General features: G+C 40.5%; 1 protein-coding gene across 1 annotated transcript in view; it reads left to right on the top strand.

Moving 5' to 3' along the window:
* Nucleotides 1–21,083, top strand: part of KIF13B (kinesin family member 13B) — a 199,254-nt gene that overhangs the window by 81,733 nt on the left and 96,438 nt on the right. Inside the window, exons 6-11 of the mRNA XM_065400572.1 lie at nucleotides 430–610; nucleotides 1,106–1,193; nucleotides 2,914–3,048; nucleotides 7,547–7,659; nucleotides 12,827–12,938; nucleotides 20,547–20,759. Of these exons, the coding sequence (XP_065256644.1) occupies nucleotides 430–610; nucleotides 1,106–1,193; nucleotides 2,914–3,048; nucleotides 7,547–7,659; nucleotides 12,827–12,938; nucleotides 20,547–20,759 (842 nt within the window). The remainder of the gene's footprint in view (nucleotides 1–429; nucleotides 611–1,105; nucleotides 1,194–2,913; nucleotides 3,049–7,546; nucleotides 7,660–12,826; nucleotides 12,939–20,546; nucleotides 20,760–21,083) is intronic.

Genomic DNA, 21,083 nt, shown 5'->3' with positions numbered 1-21,083 from the left:
TGGGTTTGTTGTATCTTTAATATTCTGTAATGGAAGATCCCTGACTCTGCATTTAGATAGTCATTGCTCATCATTTTTTAATTTGATAAACAAAGATGGCTTGGCTTGTTCAATTGGCTTACTTGAACTGTGTAGTTATGAAACTCAGGTAGGCATTAAATTGATGTCCATGATAAGGATGCATCTCTCTAAGTGCTTTCAATCAATTTAAGTAGCTTGGCTTTTCCTTTTCAGCTTGATTTAATAAGTAGGCTGCCCTTTTTACTTTGTCCTTTAATTGGTGTCTTGGTTCCTTTATATATAGAAAATTGTGTTTAAAGAATATTCAATGAAAAGTTCCAAACCATTCTTTGCCCTTTACTTCCCCCTTATTCCCATCACCTAAAAAAATCTGTTGCAAAAGCAATAACACTAGTTTCAAATGCACAGGGTCTGGAAAATCTTACACAATGATGGGTACAGCCGACCAGCCTGGATTAATCCCGAGACTCTGCAGTGGTCTCTTTGAAAGAGCACAGAAAGAGGAAAACGAAGAACAGAGTTTCAAAGTGGAAGTGTCCTACATGGAGATTTACAATGAGAAAGTTAGAGATCTCCTTGACCCCAAAGGGTAAGCAGTATACATATAGAGGATGCTTGACCTCGGACAATGTAACATGTTCTTGTTTCCATGAGCTACGGCTGTCTCCCTACCTTGCCCTAATGGACTCCCTCTCAGGCATCCTATCAGGGTACAAGACGTATCCCTGTTATGGGATCGTATTGTCTTCCTGACTGCCCCCTAAACCCCCCACAAATAGCTGCTTTATTATTATTTAAAGGCCCAATATGTGCCAAACACTTACTCTCGTGCTCACATTGATTTTCATGAAGTGAGGTACGGGGAAATGCCAACACTGTATGTATAGACAAGTGGGTTTTTTGTCTAGTGCACTATAACACTAAAGCATTCCTGCTTTGAATGGTTGCTAGAGGGTCTTGTCATCTTGTCTATTCCTTTGAATGGTAAGTTGATAAAAATTGTGGTTTTACTAAAAACCTTATTGTACTTGGATAGCTGCACTTTTATAAGTACAAATCTTTTTTTATTTTTTTTTTTAAACAGAAGCCGTCAGTCATTAAAAGTTAGAGAGCACAACGTCTTTGGTCCTTATGTAGATGGATTATCTAAACTGGCTGTCGCCAGCTACAAGGTAAGGGACCATTTTAGGGACGGAATAGATCTTGAAACTGGTAATTCTTATAGTCGCTGCTCAAGTATTGTTTATAGTAGCGAGATTATTTTTATATTATGTTTCTGTAATTAAGGGATTGAGAGAGAATATGCTTAAAGAAATCCTTTATGAAAGTCTTTAAACATGTGAGTACTGCTCTTACCACCTAACATTGGGAAGAAGAAAAAAAAGGAAATGAAAGATTTACAAGGCTGGTTTAATAATTCTTCCTTACTGCAACCTTAACTCGTAGTCTCAGTAACCTAGGCTATACAAACAAAAACAGTTTGGACATGTAACAGGTTCACAAGGAAGGGTGGTGCATTGCCTTCGCTGGAGAAAGTAAGATACCCAGCTATGTGCTTTGAGGCTTGGTTAGGTCATTTCATCTCTCTGTACCTCCATTTCCTTAGATGGGAACAAAGGATTAACTAGTTAGTATTTGTAAAGCACTTAAGATCCTTGGATGGAATGTACTAAATAAATGAAGAGTATTATTGATGATCATGTAGCAACCCTATGTTCAATCTAAGTAATTCAGATTCTAAGGATTGTGCAGCACAATGTCTTCGTGGAGCTATTTGATATGCTGTCAGAAAAGCTAGTAATTATAAGATGGAATTACAAAACTCTTATGCCTCTAAGCAGACACACTTGCAATACAGAGGTTGGTTCATGAGTACTGTTATGAGCACCCTGTTAATTCTTCCAGTCCTTACTACTAGTTTCTATAAATGAAAATGTACATGAAATAATTTTCATACACACTACACAGCAGTCTTGCAAAATTCCACACACACAGCGCAGGAAAGCATTGTGGTTTTGTTTTGCTTTTTCCTTCCCCAGCATCATCCTGCTAAAGGTTGGGTGAATAGATTTTTGTGTAGGGGCAGTAAGTCTGTGACCATTTTGCAAGATTGATGTACAACATGCAGCTCCTATGCCTCAGGGTGTCTCTGAAGCCACTGATGAATTATGGCATTCTAGGACTTCCCAAGCTTTTGTCCAGGAGAGAAACATCATAACCTGTTCTGTTGATTGTTTTGCTTTTATAAAATTTAAGGTTCTAGGTATGAATTAAAATGCATGTTAATGAAAAGCTCTAACTACTGAGTGAGCTAAAGTGCTGTACTATTGGGGGGAGGGATAGCTCAGCGGTTTGAGCATTGGCCTGCTAAACCCAGGGTTGTGAGTTCAATCCTTAAGGGGGCCACTTAGGGATCTGGGGCAAAAATCTGTCTGGGGATTGGTGCTGCTTTGAGCAGGGGGTTGGACTAGATAACCTTCTGAGGTACCTTCCAACCCTGATATTCTATGATTTCACAAATGAAATGCCATTTTACTTTGTTCATTGCAGTAAATTAATGTTTTCTTCAGCCAGCCAACCAATAAAAAGGAATACAGTATCCCCCACCTTGAGACCCAAATAAAGTTAATGGATAACATACAAATAGTGATGTTGTTTAAATTGAATTAGGCTCAGTGACTGTTTACTGCTTACTCTTTAACTTAAAATAGTACAATATTGTGATTTCATCTTTAGAGACTTAAAAAAAAAAAAATTAAACCCAGGGAGAAGCTTGTCTATTTTACGTTTAACAAAATTATTTTTACTATCTATTGAAGTAGTTTAGTGAAAGCAATGTTTGTGCAGATAGTGCCTAGCACATATTATTAAAGGCCTTACGATTTTATTTAGGACATAGAGTCTTTGATGTCAGAAGGTAACAAATCTCGAACAGTGGCTGCAACCAACATGAATGAAGAGAGCAGTCGGTCACATGCAGTCTTCAAGATCATCCTCACACACACACTGTATGATGTACAATCAGGGGTAAGTAATAGCAGGAGATTTGCAGGTAGAGACTTTGACCTCTGATGTCTAATCCAAGCTACAGATTCTAATCATGGCTTTTGTAATATGTTCCAATAGACTGCTGTGCTTGTGCACATATGTAATGAAGCTAGGTTTATTTAGATGTTTTGATGGACGTGTAAGATTGAAATCTGGCTTTTGAAATGCAATGATATAAGGATGCAAGCCCAAAGCTGCAGTAGATTTAATGAGGATTCCTCAATCCTAATATCTGAAGCAATAAAACATGTATTTTAAAACAAGAGTTTGTAATATAGATTTGGGGGCTAGATGGAAAGTAAAACTTCTGCAAAACTGACTCAGTATCCTCCAGATCCCTCCTTAAAGCACCCCTTTGCCATGGTGCCTATAAAAAGTTTGACAACGGTCAGGCTGCTGATGTGCTGAAACCAGTGCCTGTCACGCTGACAAATATTGTCTGTTTTCTTGTACTCCCCTATTGGTCAGTCTGTATCCATCTGTTGCCTCTTTTCTTATATTTAGATTGTAATCTCTTTGGGCACAGACTGTTGTTTTGTGCTGTGTTTATACTGCACCTAGCACAGTGGGGTCCTATTCCATGACTGGGGGTCCTGTTCCACGACTGGGGCTCCTAAGCGCTACAGTAATACTAGTGTAATAATAATAGTGTGTGGGGGGTGGGAAACTGAAGTGTTGGAAGAGTGTTTGAATGTAAAACTGGCTTTGTCCTTTACGAGAAAATATTTGATGGAGATATTTTGTGATGGTATCAGAATGAAGAAACCTTTGTGCAGGTATGAAGATTTCAGGTTGTAATTTTTTCCTGGACTATTTCCAAATGTATGTTTGCTGAAAATGTTACAAAGATTTCATCTTCTCAGTCAGGAGTACTTTCTTTCCTTTAATTTTGTTTACCTGTTTTTTAAGAGAAACATATTTAAACTTTTCCGTTTTCTTTTACTTAACCTCTGCAACCTAGCGGTGACGGCATAACAAATTTAACTTGAAAATACAAAAATTTGAGAGAACTTCTGGAGACAAACTTAAACAAGTTTGGTTAATCTTATTAAGCTAAATGTATCTTTTTCCTGTTAGCCACGTGGTAAGCCTGTGGCCCTTCTAAAGGCAAAGCTAAAAATGATCAGGTAACCAGTCTTAAGCTTCACAACTCCTTTTGTCTCATCAGTCCCCAGGAGTCAGTAAAAATAATCAGATGTAGGAATAGAGAGCATACTGATCAAATTTTCAGATAACACAAAGCTGGAGGTGATGGGGTTGCAAAAACTTCAGATGATAGAGCAAAAATTCAAAGGGATCTTGATAAATTGGAGAACTGGGCTATAGACAACAAAATTAAATTCAACTAAGACAAATGTAAGGTGCCACATTTCTTAAGTAAGAAAAAACAAATTCACAAATACAGAATGGGAGATAACTGGCCTGGCACCTGCCCTGCAGAGAAGTATCTGGGAGTTTTGGTCTATCAGAACTTCAACATGAGTCAACATGCTGCTGCAAAAAAAAATAAAAAAAAATGCAATTTTGGGTTGCATTAACAGAGGCATAGCATGCAAGTCACAGGAGGTGATAGTACTGCTGAGTAGATCTCAACTGTACTACTGTGTCCAATTTTGGTCACCGCTGTATAGCAAGGATGTAGAGAAACTGGAAAGGATCCAGAGGTGAACGACAAAGATGGAATGCAATCTGTATGCGCAAAGGCTGAAGGAACTGGGTATGCTTAGTTTGGAAAAGAGGAGATTAAGGGGGATATGATAGCGATCTTCAAATACCTGAAAAGCTGCCATAAAAAAGATGGAGAAAAATTGTTCTCTCTTGCCCCAGAGGGTAGGACAAGAGTCTATGGGTTCAAACTACAGCATAGCAGATTTAGATTAAAGCTCAGGAAAAACTTCCTAACTGTAACAACAGTAGGACAATGGAGCAAACTGCCTAGGGAAGTCGTGGAAGCGCCTTCACTGGAGATTTTTCAAGAAGAGGCTGGATAGCCATCTGTCATGGTTTGTTTAGACACAAGAAGTCCTGCATCTTGGCAGGGGGTTAGACTAGATGACACTTTTGGTCCCTTCTAACCCTATGGTTCTATGAGTTTGATTCTATGAAAAGCGAACAACGTAATGCCAGCTGAACATCCAACATCATTGATCAAATTCTCCCCTCACTTTGAGGAGAGTGTGGGAAAACAAATTATACTGCATGTAGAATTAACATAAAGCATTTAGCTTAAATGAGTTTTATTCTTTGATTTCACACACACACCCAATTCGCGCCCCCCCGTCCACTCGGATGTGGGAATGTGTGGGGTCTGGGAATGATGGGTACCAGGCAGGAAATAGGTCTTTTCCACTTGTGCTCTGTTTGCAGCCCCCATGGTTAATGGTTGAACAAGGAAGAACCAGAAAAAACCCCAACAAAAACTACTAATCACATTCTGTATTTTTTTTGTTGATTAAGCTATTTTGGGTTTTAAATAAGGGTTTTGTCCCTCTCGGCTCCACTGCTTTTGTCTGATTCCCTCGATGAAATTTGAATTCTGGGCACATTTTATCAGTTTGTTGTGGAAATATGTCTCAGATTCAGTGTTATGACTCCACTGCTCTATCTAATATGGGTTCTGAAGTGTGTGTGTGAGTGTGTGTGTTCATGTCACCTGCATAATTTAGTAAGATTTTGTCTGTCTTATATTTCCTGAATATCGAGTGCCTAAAAGTGGTATTCATCGGAATAGCTGATTTATACAGTAGTGTTTCCCCCAAAGTGCTCTCCAACTCCTGTTCTCCATTTCCTTATTTCTCTCTCCTCACATCCTTAATCTTTTTCTTATTGTCTAACCATTTTCTTTCTTTCATTCTTTAACTCCACTCACCCCCACCCACCATGCTATATTTCTCTCTCAATTCTATCTTCCCCCCAGCCTCCAGATCACTCTCTTTGCTGTGTCACACTCCCTACAATGCTGTATTTTTCATGGTTCTCTAGTTTTTCTGTTGCTACATTGCATTTTTGGTTTCTTTGATGCTTCTGGTTAGGCTTGGCCCAAGATAGTTGTTTTGCTTTCCTTTTTCCCTTCTTGCCCTCCAGTGACCACCCTGCTGACTATGCAGTTATATGAATTTCTGGAACACTGGGCTTCTGGTCTGGCTTTTTTTTTCTGCTGTCTTCGGGTTCTGAAATTAGATGATCCAACATACAGTGCTATGAGATAGAAATGCAACGTGCTTTGAGAAAAAGTTACATTTTCAAAAGTAGCTATATCCCAGTGGAAAAAATCAGTCCCATTGATTTTTTTTTTTTCAATGAGACACAGGTACTTTTGAAAATGTAATTATACTCTTAGCACTTGCATACTACAGTGATGGGAGCTAAGGAAAACTTAAGATACCTATTAATTTAAGGGAAATCCAAATCCCAGGTTGAATGTTTGAAAAATTTATTTTTGGTCCAGCTATAACTTGCAAGAGTAATAAGAATTTATGATAAAACTTCTATTGGGTTAAAGTTGAGAGTTGAAAGTTTTTTAATCAGCTTGAAATTCCTTCTTTAAGGAGAAGGTCTTTGGAGGGGATGTGAGAAACCTTGCCTGTCATCTTAGTATTTTTGTAAATATCTGCCCTTCATAAAATGTGGAATTATTACATACTTCCTGCTTTGCTCATTCTTATTTTCAGAGTGATGTAGTCTGAGCACTGGACTGGGAATCAGTGTCAAAACTGAGGGGCTGTTTATGCTACAAGCACTACAGCAGCACAGCGATGGCACTATAGCTACGTTGCTGTAGTGTATGGGTTATTTATGTCATTGTAGTAAATCCACCTTCTTAAGAGGCAATAGCTAGGTTGATGGAAAAATTCATTTGTCAACCTAAAGGTGTCTATAGCAGGACTTAAGTCAGCCTATCTATATCTCTCAAGGGTAAGAATTTTTCACACCTCTAAGTGGCATAGCTAAGTCATCCTAAGGTTTAAGTGTACAGCAGGCCTGAGATTGGCATTCAGGAGTCCCGACTCCCACTGTCGCTTTGGACAAGCAACAGTTTTCTCATCTTGAAAATAGGAATCAAAGTTAGAGATGTTGCCCCCGATTAGATCGAGCATCCTGATCTGTGACTCCTGGTCCATTGCCTGTGTTCCCTCTTCCCACTCTTCTTGCTTTATACCTGTCTGATACTGGCTGTGTTCCTCCCTTCTGGTACTTAGGTGTCCAGCTAGAGGTCTTGAAGTTCTTGGTGCATCCCACATTACCACTTTTGAGGCAGCAACTAAAGTAATAGAAGGATTATTTTTGATTCAAAACGCTATGTTTAAATATTCAGTACTTGTTATTATAATTATTTTAAAATGTGTCGGATAAAAGGTCGGAAGTAAGGAATACAACCTGCATTCTTATTTGAAAACATGGCAAACTGTGAAACTTAACTAGAAATTTGAGTGAGTAAAATCTTTTAACAGTAACTCTTCTCTTGTCCATTCCTCAGACATCAGGTGAAAAAGTGGGCAAACTGAGTCTGGTGGACTTAGCGGGCAGCGAAAGGGCAACTAAGACTGGTGCTGCAGGTGACAGGCTGAAGGAAGGAAGCAACATTAACAAGTAAGGCTTTTAATGATTTTTCTGACTGCTGTTTTGTTAAAATAAGCAATAAAGGAAAGCTACATCAAACTTCTAATGCACTGTTTAATCAATAAGATTTCTGCAAGGTACTTGTTGTAACCAATTCAGGCTTTTCTGAGGTTGTTTTGTATTTGAATGTTATTTCTATAGAAATTCTTAAGTGATCTGTGCACATTTTAAGTATTTAAGATGTGTTTTATGCTGGCTTATACTCCCTGCAACAGTTATGCTTGTAATTTGTGTTGCAAGGACATGATTATAAAGGCTGAAAACTTTTTATCTTGTGAGTTTCTCACATAGAAAATTGATACATTGCTAAGCAATGTAGCTTGTGTTGGAAGAGAATATTAGTGGAAATGCCACTGGCTAACTTTTTTTTTCATAGCTGCTTTTTGGAAAAGCAGGGTCTTGCCTTACTTCTGATACTCCTGCACTTGCAGTTATCTTCATGAATAGAGACTAATAATTATGGCAAATTGATGTGTACAAAAAGGGGACTAGATGGAGACCACTAAACTAAATTTCATTTGTCTGAAGTGGGTGTTGGATGGGCAAGGGCTGTTACTGCTTTAGGTATTTGTTACACTGAAGATGTCGGTGCTAATCAGATAAATATTAATTCTGTGAAACTGAGATAAAGTTACTCTACTGAAATGACAATGGTTTTGTTCTTCTTTGAGTGATTACACGTGCATTCCACTCTTGGTGTGTGCGTGCCATGAGCACAATGGTCAGAAATTTTCCCCTCGGCAGTACCCATCAGACCAGCTCAAGTGCCATCTGCTGCCACACACCACCACATGCAGTATAAAAGGCAAAGCCACTCCCAGCCCCCCTCAGTTCCTTCTTGCTGCCCATGACAGTTGTTAGAATCTGGTCTTGCTTTAGCAAGTTCTCGGTGTTTTTTTCTTGTATATAGTTACCTAGTTACATAGTTCTTGGTGTGTGTTAGTGATAGATACGTTTGTTTAGTATCAGTTAGTTTTTTCTCAGTTCCCCAATTTTGGGGTTCCGTTTGTCAGTACCAAGGAATTCCTTGGGCCCAGGCTTCAAGCCCTGTCTTTCTTACTCAAAGCTGATGCCTACGAGCAAGCTGCGCTCTAGTTGTTTAAAGTGTTTCGGTGAGACTCACGTTAGGGATCTGTGCCAGATTGACAAGGACTTCAAGCCGAGAACCAAAAGAGATGGAGAGGCTAGGCGGAAGTTTCTTTTGATGGAGGCTGCTCTGAGCACACCTTCAGAGTCTGCTCGGTCAGAGAGGGTACTGAGCACTTTGGCATGTGTGAGCAGTACATCTCCATTGCTGTCTGAGTCCCGGCACTGCTCATCCTTGCGGGTGTCCAGGAAGAAACAGAAGCCTTCCAAAGACATTGCTGGGAGAGGCAGATCTCTGATCCCTAAGTCTGCCAAGAAAGGGGGCAAAGTGTTGACTAGAGTGCAATCAAAATTGAAGTACTCTTCCACTCACTTTTTGGATAAAATGGTACCATTGATTCAGGCATTGAGGCAGACAACATTGAGTCCAGGGCCCAAAGCGGCACATTTATCATCTGCAGCACCATCTTAGTCTCTTGTGAACTGGTCAGTGACTATTCCAGTACCATCCATGCCAGAGGCATTTGGAGCTGCAAGGAACTTGTTGAGCTTATCGGCGCTGCTCTCCCCAGTGGGGCAGATCTCTCCTACAGTATAGGTAGACCGTTCAGTATCAGTCTCCTTCCCCTTTGTTTGCAAACCATCTCTCCTATTTCTTCAGACCAATGGGTCTTATGTACCATGGAAATAGGGTACACTCTGAAGTTTGTTTCTTTCCGTATTCAGGGACCACTCTCGCTAGGTGCTCCTCCTTCAGGAAGTTCAAACTCTCATCTGGGTGGGAGCCATAGAAGAGGTTCCTCAATGTCACAGAGGAACAGGGATTTATTCCTGTTATTTTATAATATTGAAAGCAAAGGGACGTCTCAGGCCAATTTTAGGACCACATCAGCTCATCAGATATCTCAAAAAGATAATTTTGTATTGTGTCACTAGCTTCCGTTTTCCCCTTCCTGTATCCTGGAGACTGCTATGCTACCCTCGACTTAAATGATGCCTGTTTCCATTTGAGGATTTATCAAGACCATAGGAAGTATGTCAGATTCTTGGTAAACCAATCTTGCTACCAGTTCACAGTGCCGCCTTTCGGCCTGTTGGCAGCTCCCTGGATTTTCACAAAATGTATGGGACTGGTAGCTGCCTTCCTGAGAAAGTTAGGAGTATATATCTATCCCTATCTGGACTACTGGCTTGCGAGAGGCCACTTCAAGATTCAGGTACTGTAATTCTTATCCAGTCAAATTGTAAGGCACTGGGACTGTTGAGCAACTCAGAAAAGTCTGTCCTCTCACCCGTTCAGAGGAGAGAGTTTATAGGGGCTATACTGGATGCGCGCACACCAACCAAGAATGGCATGGATATGTGCAACACATCTCCAAGAACAACAGTTACAGAATAGATAAGTAAGCTGCTTCTTCGGGTAGTGTCCCTATGGGTGCTCCACTGTAGGTGCGCCTGCGTCCCTGCACAGTTGATCAGACAACTTTGGTAGCCGTCTGTCCCACCCATGCATGCACTGCTCCTCACCTGCCACAAAGCTAGCCAGCATGTGTGAGCAATCCCTCCGCAGTTCCTTCTGAACAGCCCTTGGCAAGAGATGGAGCTTCAGCTGTCCATTCATGGATCTTTAACTCCCTTTAGATTTGCTAATTTTAGCTTCCCTTGAAGCTTTTTTTCGTTGTTACTTCATTTGTATTTTTGTTTGGCCATGTCTAAAAAAGAAGAAGAAAGAGTTTGCTTCCCACCAACCCCGGTGGGGGTGACCCCCCTGGACAAGGGTATGCCCAGCTCCCTGGGCTTCAAAAAGTGCCTCAGTTGCATGGAATCTATCCCAGTGACTGATGGACACTCACAGTGCATTCGCTGCCTGGGAGAAAAGCCCATTCCACAAAAGTGTGGCTTGTGCCAGCAGCTGAAACCTAGGTCCAGGAAAGACAGAGAGTTAATTCTCAAACTCCTGCTCATGGAGTTGGTGTTTCAACCCCTGAGTCCCTGCAGAAACTCTCACCACAATCCTCTACGTCGAAGGGAGGTGAGCCTAGAGAGATGAGCTACTCACACAAGGCCTCTAAGAGAAGGTCTGTGAGTCCCCGTAGCGAGCCCTGATGGAGCTGAAAACTATTTCCAGCTTCATCAGTATCATTGGTACCAACAGAACCAAAACCATCTAAAACTGGTACCCAGGGCACAAGCGGTACCATATGACAGAGAAAATTTGTCTGCCCAAAGACCCAATAGGCATGGGCAAAGAAGCATCGGTACTGCAGGGGCATGAAAAACATAGAAGATCCGCCCCGGGGAAGGCTCCATCGGTACGGATATCAGCACTGGTACCGACTCCGGTGCATCTGGCATCAATGGATTTTGCGGCCAAGTCCACATCTCCAACTCCATCGGTGCAAGCCTCTCTGCACTAACAACTACTGGCAGTACCAACGCCATCTGTACCACTGGATTTCCAGTGCGTGACAGATCTTTCAGTGTCCAACGCACCTGACTCACCCCTACTCAGTATCGGGGCTCCAGTACCAAGTTTGCCCAAAGCCCTGGACTCACTGACATCTCCCTGCCGTGCACTGCTTTTCTCATCATCAGAGTCAGAAAGTGAGTGAGAAAACGTGGGTTCCCGCCGCTCTTCTCACCTGTCATATGGGGTTCAATTTTACTATGGGCATCAGGCATATCATCCACCTGATCCACAGCCTCCCTGGTTTGGTCAGCCATGGTACCAACCACTGGGCCCATACCCACCACAATAGCCATACTGGGACCCTTGGCAGGCTCATAAACAGCAAGCCTCCCATGCCTCTAGTGTGGCATGTCAGCAAACAAGGAGACACCCTCCTTCAGCTGTGGTTTCGAGGGCTTCTGAACCCCCAGAACAAGTAGGAGAGGAGATTGAGGTGGAGGAAGAAGTCACTCCTCAAGCCTGCTTCTCATCATCGTCACCAGACAAGACGGTGATGCCCCCTCTGCCATCAATGGCTGATTTCACATTATTCCAGGGCCTGGCACAGAGGGTGGCAGAAGCCCTACAAATACCCTTGCAGGAGAATACCGAATCTTACCACAACCTGGTGGACATTTTACATTCCTCCACCTCCTCCAGAGTGGCCCTCCCTATTAATGAGGCATTCCTGGATCCTGCCAAAGTCATATAGAAGACCACTGCATCTGTCCAGCCAATATGCAGGCGGGCGGACAAAAAGTATTACGTGCCAGCAAAGAGCATAGAATTTCTCTTTTCCCACCCGCCTCCTAATTCCATCATTTTGGATGCAGTTAACTGTAGGGGCCGCCAGCACCAGTTCAGAACCACCCCTTATGACCGGGACTGGAAATGTTTGGATCTGTTCGGCAGGAAGACATATTCATCAGCTACTCTCCAGTTCCGTGTAGCAAACTACCAAGTCTTATTGGCAAAGTATGACTACCAAAACTACACAAAACTCAGTTCCTTTATTGAGCAACTGCCTAATTCTCACAAAGAACAATTCAAGGCAATAGTCAATGAGGGCCAGCTGTTGAATAAAGTGTCCCTCCAATCCGCGCAAGATGCAGCTGACACAGTGGCGCACTCGATTTCTATGGCCATTGTGATGAGACATGCTTTGTGGTTTTACTTGTCTGGCTTCCCTGAAAAGGTCCAAACTATGGTGGAACGACCTTGCTTTTGAAGGGTCAAAGTTATTTGCTGAGAAGACTGATGCATCCCTTCACATGTTGAAGGATTCTAGGGCAACTCTTTGGTCCCTTGGGATCTATACTCCTGAGGAGGGATTTCCCACACATGCTGGCTAGCCTTGTGGCAAGTGAGGAATAGTGCATGGCGAATGGGATGGACTGCTACCAAAGTTCTCCGATCAACAGCACAGGGACGCAGACACACCTACAGTGGAACGTCCATAGGGGGACACATCTTGAAGAACCATAGTTACTGCACAAGGTGAGTAACTTCTTCAGTTTATTTGGGCATCCATCATATTTAAAAGGGTTTTTTGAATTATAGATCTCTTCACTTGTTCATGGGTTGGTTACTTTCTCCATGCAGGTCCCTTACAACTCTTGGGCTGGTTATTTCTGCTCTAGCGGATCAGGCTGCTGGCAAGAACAAGAACAAATTTGTTCCATATCGTGATTCTGTGCTCACTTGGTTACTTAAAGTAAGTGAACTTCTCATACATCTTTGGAGTGGGTGGCATGAGGAGAGAGAGAGAGAAGAATTTTTCCTTCATAATGTGTAAAATACAATTGTTCCATCATCTAACCCTAGTTTTGTATGCAGCAGCCTCATCTTTGAAGAATTAGAAGGATATTAGCCATTAGTGTCTCTAGAGGATACATTCTATCTCCCATGCTTATTGGGAATAACTCTGTGATGGCCAAAAGTATAGGGCATATTTTTTTAAGTGATCTAATAAATATTTAAGTCCAGCTTTTTGAGTCAACTCACTAACAGCTACACTTAGAACTCTGGGGCTGATTTAGCCTGGACCATCTCCTTATGACCTAAGTTTACCCAATGTCATGGTTGACATGATTAACTTCAGAGATTTTGGATAAGATGTTTAGCCCTTTGCTTCAACTCAGCAGGGGTGTATTCACAAAACATATTCCAGTCTGCAGTCCAGTTGCAGTCATATTCTCATGCTCATGTGAAATGCGCAGTTATGGAGTCAGTTTCTATACTGCAAATCATTCTGATTTGAAGTTTACTGTTGCAAAAAGAAACTGGATCTAGGAGGGCTTTAAATGAAGCTCATTGATATCTAAATGTTTGTTTGTTTTTTGCTCCTGCTGCCTCCTTTAATATATAGTGGTTATAAAAGGATGGTAAGCTGCAGTTAACCAAAAAGAGAGAAGTTTGGGCAGTGACTGGGTAGTTTCACTTAAGGCTTGACAAAGCCCTGGCTGGGATGATTTAGTTGGGAATTGGTCCTGCTTTGAGCAGGGGGTTGGACTAGATACCTCCTGAGGTCCCTTCCAACCCTGATATTCTATGATTCTATGATTCTAAGGAAGATCCTGTTTTCTCCTGGTCTTTGAATATGCTACCTTTAGAGCTACCTGGTTGCTTTCATATCTAAAGCCAAAGAGGCAAGTGCTTTCCTTATAATGAGATGGATTTTCCTTCCATTGGTACAGATCAAGTGACTGACAGGCAGATTGGCTAGGTTTTAAAGTAACTGCATTATAGAGGTGCAGACCCAATAGGGGCATCAGGACTAGAGTATCCCATAATGTTTATTACATTTTTTTCTGTTTTTCCACATCAAAATTGTGAAGTTCAAAATGTTTCTATCAGACTTAGTTATGAATCTTGGAAAGCTGGTATCTCTTCCTTCCTTACCTTTTGTCCTATGCTTCCTTGCTATCAAGAAGTAATTATGATATTTATTGGGTATAAAGAAATAAGCTGGAAAAGAAACATTTATGTCAGCTCTATTACCCAGTGATTGCTAAAGCTAGATTCTATCCTTTTGTAGACGGCACCCAGTCTAACCACCCGCACATAATCTCTAGGTGATCTCTGTAAACATAATGTGATCTGAATCCTCCATTCCCATAGTTTACTTACAAGTGTAAAAAAAAAAAAAAAAAAAAAAAAAGTGAACTGCAGGATATAGCGGTACTTAAAATGTTTAAACTTTTCCCTATAATGAAATTTGGAAAAAAACAAACAAAACAACCCTCCCTCCCCCCAATAGTTGACCTTCAGTGCAGTTCATTGCCTCTTGGGCTAGATACAGTAGGGAAATGAAAGGTCAACTGATATAGCCCCTTAGCACTATGAGTCTTGATTTTCCCAGTAGTTACCTTTAACAAACCTTCCCACAATATTGTTTTGTAATAGTTAACATTGGGAAATTCAGTTAACACGTTAACCTTGTAGATACTAAGATTTTAAACATCACATACTGCGGTGATAAAGCTGTATAAAAGTTTGAATAGAATAGCAGAAGTAATAAATTTTATTTTCCTTATAATATAGTAAATCTTCTTTTCACAATGCTGCCTCACACAACACTTCTTATCTATGCTAAAATATAGCCTTGCCTTTATATTCACTGTCTCGAAGTTTGTTGAAACAAATGTACTTTGCTTCTCTGCAATGTTGTAATCAACTATGCTTGGTTTGTTTCAGTTTACTGCAGTAGTGAGACCTATGTATGGGTAACAGAATCTGAGGAAGCAGAAATGGAAATCTTTTCAGAGGCTTTCCCATGTTGTTGTTAGAATTAGTTATGCTGATCCTTTTCTAGACGTAATCCAGCAAATAGATTGAGTTTCATGTTTAGCCCCTGCCCGATACATTGTAGCAAAGATGGATGGCAATGGCATGCATAGTAAGCGCTGAAGCTCAGAAACAGACTTTTGTTATGCCTTCCTCCAAGCAACTCATGTCCTTTGTCCTGTTCATGTTCAGCCATGTTAAAATCCTAACAAAGGCTTAATTTCAAAAACAAGCTCATTTAAGTGAAACTCAAGGACGAAATTTTTAACTAATACCTAGTGAAAAAGATAATTTGATTATATTTTAAAGAAAGCTCAAACTAAAAATTCATCAATTAAAGATGTCCAAACTTGTTTTTAAACTCTAAGCATTTGGGGATTGTTATTATACAATGTGCCACTCCTTTTCAATGTGGTGCAGGAGAGAGAATGTATTCTAGGATACTAGGAGTACTTAGGAATAATCTATATTTTAGAACAGTGGTTTTCAACCTATTTTCATTTGCGGACCCCTAGAACATTTTGAATGGAGATGCAGATCCCTTTGGAAATCTTAGACCTAGTCTGTGGACCTCCAGGGGTCTGTGGACCACAGGTTGAAAGCCACTGTTTTAGAGCAAATTTGAATAACCATTGACATAATCAAGACTTTGTATTGCAAGATGGGCCATCTACTAGCTTTACTACTTGTATGTTGCCTCTATCCCTTTTCCATTTATTTTCCTGTCCTGGTCTTTTTATCTTGGATTCTAAACTCTTCAGAGCAGGGACCATACTCTTTTATCTTCGGAAAGCTCCTTGTGTATTGTGGGCATTACTGGAAACAAACTTTAACAACAATGCCAGTTGCAGCTTCTGGGTTCTGTACCAGTTGTGTGACCTTGGGCAAGTCCATTCAGTATTTCTGTGCCCATCTTCCCCATTGTAAAACAGATATAACAACAATTATTTATGTCAAAGGAATGTTGTGAATCTCAGAACCAGCTCAGAATCTGGCCCTTCATGTTTATAACTTACTTGAAGATCCTTGGATGACAGATGGTAGGGGCACAATTCTGTTCACATTGAAGCCATTAGGAGCAACACCAGAACCTAAATGCAAGTGAGAACTTGGTCGAAAATAATAACCAATCTTCTTACCAACTTATCAGGCTTTTGATGTGTTTTATCAATTATACATTTATATTTACCCTGCCTTCTGTGTGGGTGTTCTACAGTTTGAGGCACATTAAAATGAAAAAAATGTAGGAACTGAGAACAGTGATCGCCTCGTAAACTATTTTCTTGTTCTAGGTGTTGGTTAGGAAAGTAATGTCTAAATTTTCACATTCCAATAGTGTTCTCACAATAATTTTAGTGCCGACACATAGTTGGCTGGTTTTAGTCTTTTTTTTTTCTTAGTTATTTCCATTCTGTTCTTGTCTCTGACATACTAAGCCCCCCACCTGTTGCAAACTTACTCTTTTTCATTATGAGAGTCTAGCTTATTCTCCATTCACCCTTCCCACTGTGCAATAAAGGAACCAGTGCCATTGCACAACAGAGAATTATATATACAAATAAATTGGATGCCCTGGAGCTGGGCCTGAGCAGTCAACACAGTGATGGAGGGACCATTAGAAAATTAATAATGGATAGGTTATGAACCATGATGGTGTATCACTGATAGGAAGCCCAGCCTCCTATGGAGAAGAGTTCCAATTTAGTGGTTTTAGTATAAGCTCTGCTTTGGAGCTAATTGATGCAATGAAAGTTCTCAAAGTGTAAACTATGAACACTTTCTGTGGATTCCAAAAAGTGTCTGATTTTGGACATACTGTATATACAAACCTGGGATCATTTGCCAGTTACTTCACATTTTTGAAAACGTTCGGGAGAGGGAAAAAAAGTCCCTGGCTCAAGGAAAAAAACCCACATTGAACAGGACCAGTTCACACTGGATCCCATATAGTCTTCAATGGCTGTGATGTGAGTACATTGCTATTTTATTTGGAGTGGGCCCTGCAAGACAAAGTAGTTTGCAGACATGTAGGGATGGGACTATATTTATGCAGACAAAAAGTGTATTCCCATAAGCTAGTGGTATTTATTCTGTGAATTTAAACACGTTGAGGATTGTTATGGAAAGCTTCAATGCGTTCGCCTGAATGAAATGATTAGACAAATAGTTTTAATGATGCCCAGTGGCAATCTTTGACCTACATTTCATGGATTACTTAAGATTAGAGCTCGTTGGGAATTTTCCATTAGAATGATTTTCTGATAGGAAAATTAAAGTTTCCACAAAATTTAAATTGTCCATGGGAAAATTTAAAATAAATATTTCATTTTCAGATCAGTTCCACCCAAATTGGAATATTTAGTTTGTTTAACAGATCTGAAATATTATATTTCTGACTAGTTCAACAAAACATCAGACTGCATTTCTCTATCAGGGCATTGCCTTATGGGAATTGTAGTTCAGGCCCCCATTCTATTATATGGGCCAGGCTCCTGGAGGACATCATCTCCTATAATGCAATCCAGATTTCCCTCTGACTGATCTGTGTGGTGGGTCATGGAAGTCCCATGTAGAAGTATTTGCTACAATCACAAATAAAACCAGTTATACCGTTAAACTCTAGGGCTCTGTCTACAGTACAGCAGTGCATTTAGCTGTTAATATAAAAGAGATGGTTTGTAAAAAGGTCTGTATTCCTTTAAATGTAAAGCTAGTACACTAGAAAGTTAACTGTCATTCAGATTCAGGCCTAAAAGTGCCAGCTGGAAAAAACTGGAAGACAAGTGAAATGGTGACATCACAAAACACACAGTGAAAGTAGACCTATTAAGAGGGGAATTTTTGGTCAGATTGTTCTAAACTGTTTGTTTTGTTAACACCTATTGTAAATGAGTAATATTTCTGGTAGAGAAAACTAGGGTTGTCAAGCAATTAAAAAGTTTAATCGTGATTAATTGCACGATTAAAAAAATTAATTGCGATTAATCACACAATTAATCGCGCTATTAAACAATAATAGAATACCATTTATTTAAATATTTTGGATGTTTTCTACATTTTCAAATATATTGATTTCAATTACAACACAATACAAAGTGTACAGTGTTCACTTTATATTTATTTTTATTACAAATATTTGCACAGTAAAAAACAAAAGAAATAGTATTTTTCAAATCACCTAATACAAGTACTGTAGTGCAATCTCTTTATCATGAAAGTTGAATTTACAAATATAGAATTATGTACAAAAAATAACTACACTCAAAAACAACACAATGTAAAATTTTAGAGCCTACAAGTCCACTCAGTCCTACTTCTTGTTCAGCCAATCGCTCAGAAAAACAAGTTTGGTTACAATTTGCAGGAGATAATGTAAGTTGACATTGTAAATAAGAAGCAGGCAGCATTATCTCCCGTAAATGTAAACAAATTGTTTGTTTTAGCAATTGGCTGAACAAGAAGTAGGACCAGCAAAATGGCCACTGAATCCTCAAAACCATTTCATTTAGTAACTGACCCATAAACTGATTGTGGGTTGTGTGGTATTACATGTAACTTAGTGCTACACGTGCCATGTTGGTTACATTTACACTAAGGCAGGGGCTCAACCTGAGAATCAAGACCACCCTGTCCTTCCCATCTTGCAGGATAAGCGAGGAGCCCCAATATGTAAAAAGGGTCACAGTATGGAATAGATGAAGAACTACTGCACTAAAAAGTTTTTTCCCTTTGGCTCAGAGAATATGGATATATGACCTCAATAACTGTAGCTCCTAGGTGGGGTTATCTTTATGGCACCTTTTAAAGTGATGTCCACTTTTTGAGGAACACCTTCATTTTTCTTTTGTGGCATGATTTTCCTTTTTGAAAGATCTGTTCCTGTTGTGTTAAACAGTTTAGATTCCATTCTGAGTGTAGCAAATTCTAGCTACAACTTGCTGTATTTTAAAAAACAAAAAACAAAAAAAATGTAAACCTTTGTATGACAAATTGGTCAAGTGCAACATCTTTGATCCGTTTTTGTTTTTATTTTTAAACAGATAGCCTTAAGCTATTTACCTTCTAGGACAAATATTTTGTTTGGTATTTTTACAAACCCTTCTGTATTGAACAAGCATTTATTATTAGCCTGCTCTCCAATTTGCTGATTAAAATGATGCACAGTAATATACTGTTTTCTTGCTGGTGTAACTTTTGTTGAAAACATTTTATTGCTGTCCGCTTCTGCATCCTATATGGGCTCATCATAGATGTGCTTGTTAGAGGAGGACACCCCACCAATGAGTTTAACTCGAACGCAGCGCTAAGGCCAGCAAAGCGGACACAAGAATGGATAAATGACGTCATCTCCTGCCTGTCGCATCATATCCATTGACTCAAAGTTTAATTCCTGTGGATGGCAGGAGATGCTACTGCTGGTTTGCTTCACTGGAGTTCTCCCAGTGATAGGAAGCAGCTTTAAACACTAGTAGAACAGTTTTGAAAAGCTGCTGAATCAGCAGTTCTTGATATATTGGCTTATGCCTCATTTAGAGCTGGGTTGCATTAGTCTCTTATGATCTCCCCCCCCCCCGCCCCACCCCAAATGGAGTCATAGCCATTTTGTGCCTCTGCAACATGCTTCCTGCATCAAGGGACCTCTACCAGAGCTTGCTGATGTAAACAACTACTGAATGTAACCTACAAAATACATAGACTGGATGAGGTCCTATGTTTCTGTCTGAAATAGTCCCTGACAATCATCCCTGGCATGCAGTTGCTGATGGGAGGTTGCCAGATACATTAGAATTACTTTTTTTAAATCTACACTCAGTATTTGTGAAAGTTGCCAGACTATTTGTGAACGTGGAATGGTAGATGGATCTCACTAAAACAATAAAAGTCCCATGCCCTCAGATGAGTGGAGGCCACTGATACCCCGAGATGAACTTGACAGCTCTGAAGATTAGTCCTCTGTGTCAACCATAGAACAAATACAGCATAGGTAACAACAATGCAACTTTCCCTCGCTCTTGGTCAGGAGGGACTACATCTAGGGACAAGAAAGTAGCTTAGCCTCCATGATACAGTCCTTAGCCAATCTGTTTAGATGGACAATGATGCTGTCAGCAATTACAGGCCTAACTTTTCAGAAATCTCAAACAGATTTGCTTAATCTACCTGAAAGATGGGGTGTCTCTCTCCCTCCTGCCCTCTCTTGCTTCATTCTGCTTTAACACTGACACTCTGGACCAGTGAGGAAGGCTCATAACTGCCAGAAAGAGAACATTCACAAGTGGCTTCTTTTCCTGGAGGAGGCACCAATAGAAGACCTAAGGAGGCCACCAAACCAGTATACATAGGCCACCAAATAGCCTTCAGATGCAAACAGCTTTTAGTTACTACCTACATGGACTGGATTTGAACTGGTGGGCTTGGGGTGAAAGGCTCTCTCATTACCAGTCCCCTCCTTTATTATTCGGTGCTCTTTTTAAAAAACAAATGAACAAAAAATCCTGCCTGATTTCCTCCCCCCCCCCCCTTTGCTCTCCTACAGGACAGCCTTGGTGGTAACAGCAAAACTGCTATGGTGGCAACAGTCAGCCCAGCAGCAGATAACTACGATGAGACCCTTTCCACATTGAGGTACGCAGACCGGGCGAAGAACATAGTTAATCATGCCGTGGTGAATGAAGACCCCAATGCCCGCATCATCCGAGAACTCCGAGAGGAGGTGGAGAAGCTCCGAGAACAGCTCACCAAAGCAGAGGTACAATATACTAGCTGTTCAAGGCTCCTTTGGGTGTTCTGCTTCATGCTGCTGCAATCCTGTGAAGACACTGATTAGATATTTTGTCTGGGCTTGAAGATAAACATCAGTAAGGCAATACTAGACAGTATTTATGGGGAAAATCCACATCATCTTTCTTCACCTCAGCTTTCTTCCTTTCCCCGTTTTTCCTCTTATCCATATGAGGCTGCTGAGTGTTGACTAGTGGGGGTGATAATGTGAGAGGCAAGCTTCCCTTGAAATGTTTCATTAAGTGGTCACATTGTAGTGTCCAAGCTTAGGCAGAGATCAAGGAGGAAGGAA

This window comes from Emys orbicularis, chromosome 3, assembly GCF_028017835.1.
Source record: "Emys orbicularis isolate rEmyOrb1 chromosome 3, rEmyOrb1.hap1, whole genome shotgun sequence".
NCBI lineage: Eukaryota > Metazoa > Chordata > Testudines > Emydidae > Emys > Emys orbicularis.
Note: the sequence above shows the minus strand (reverse complement) of the source record. Positions and strands in the feature narration are given on the sequence as shown.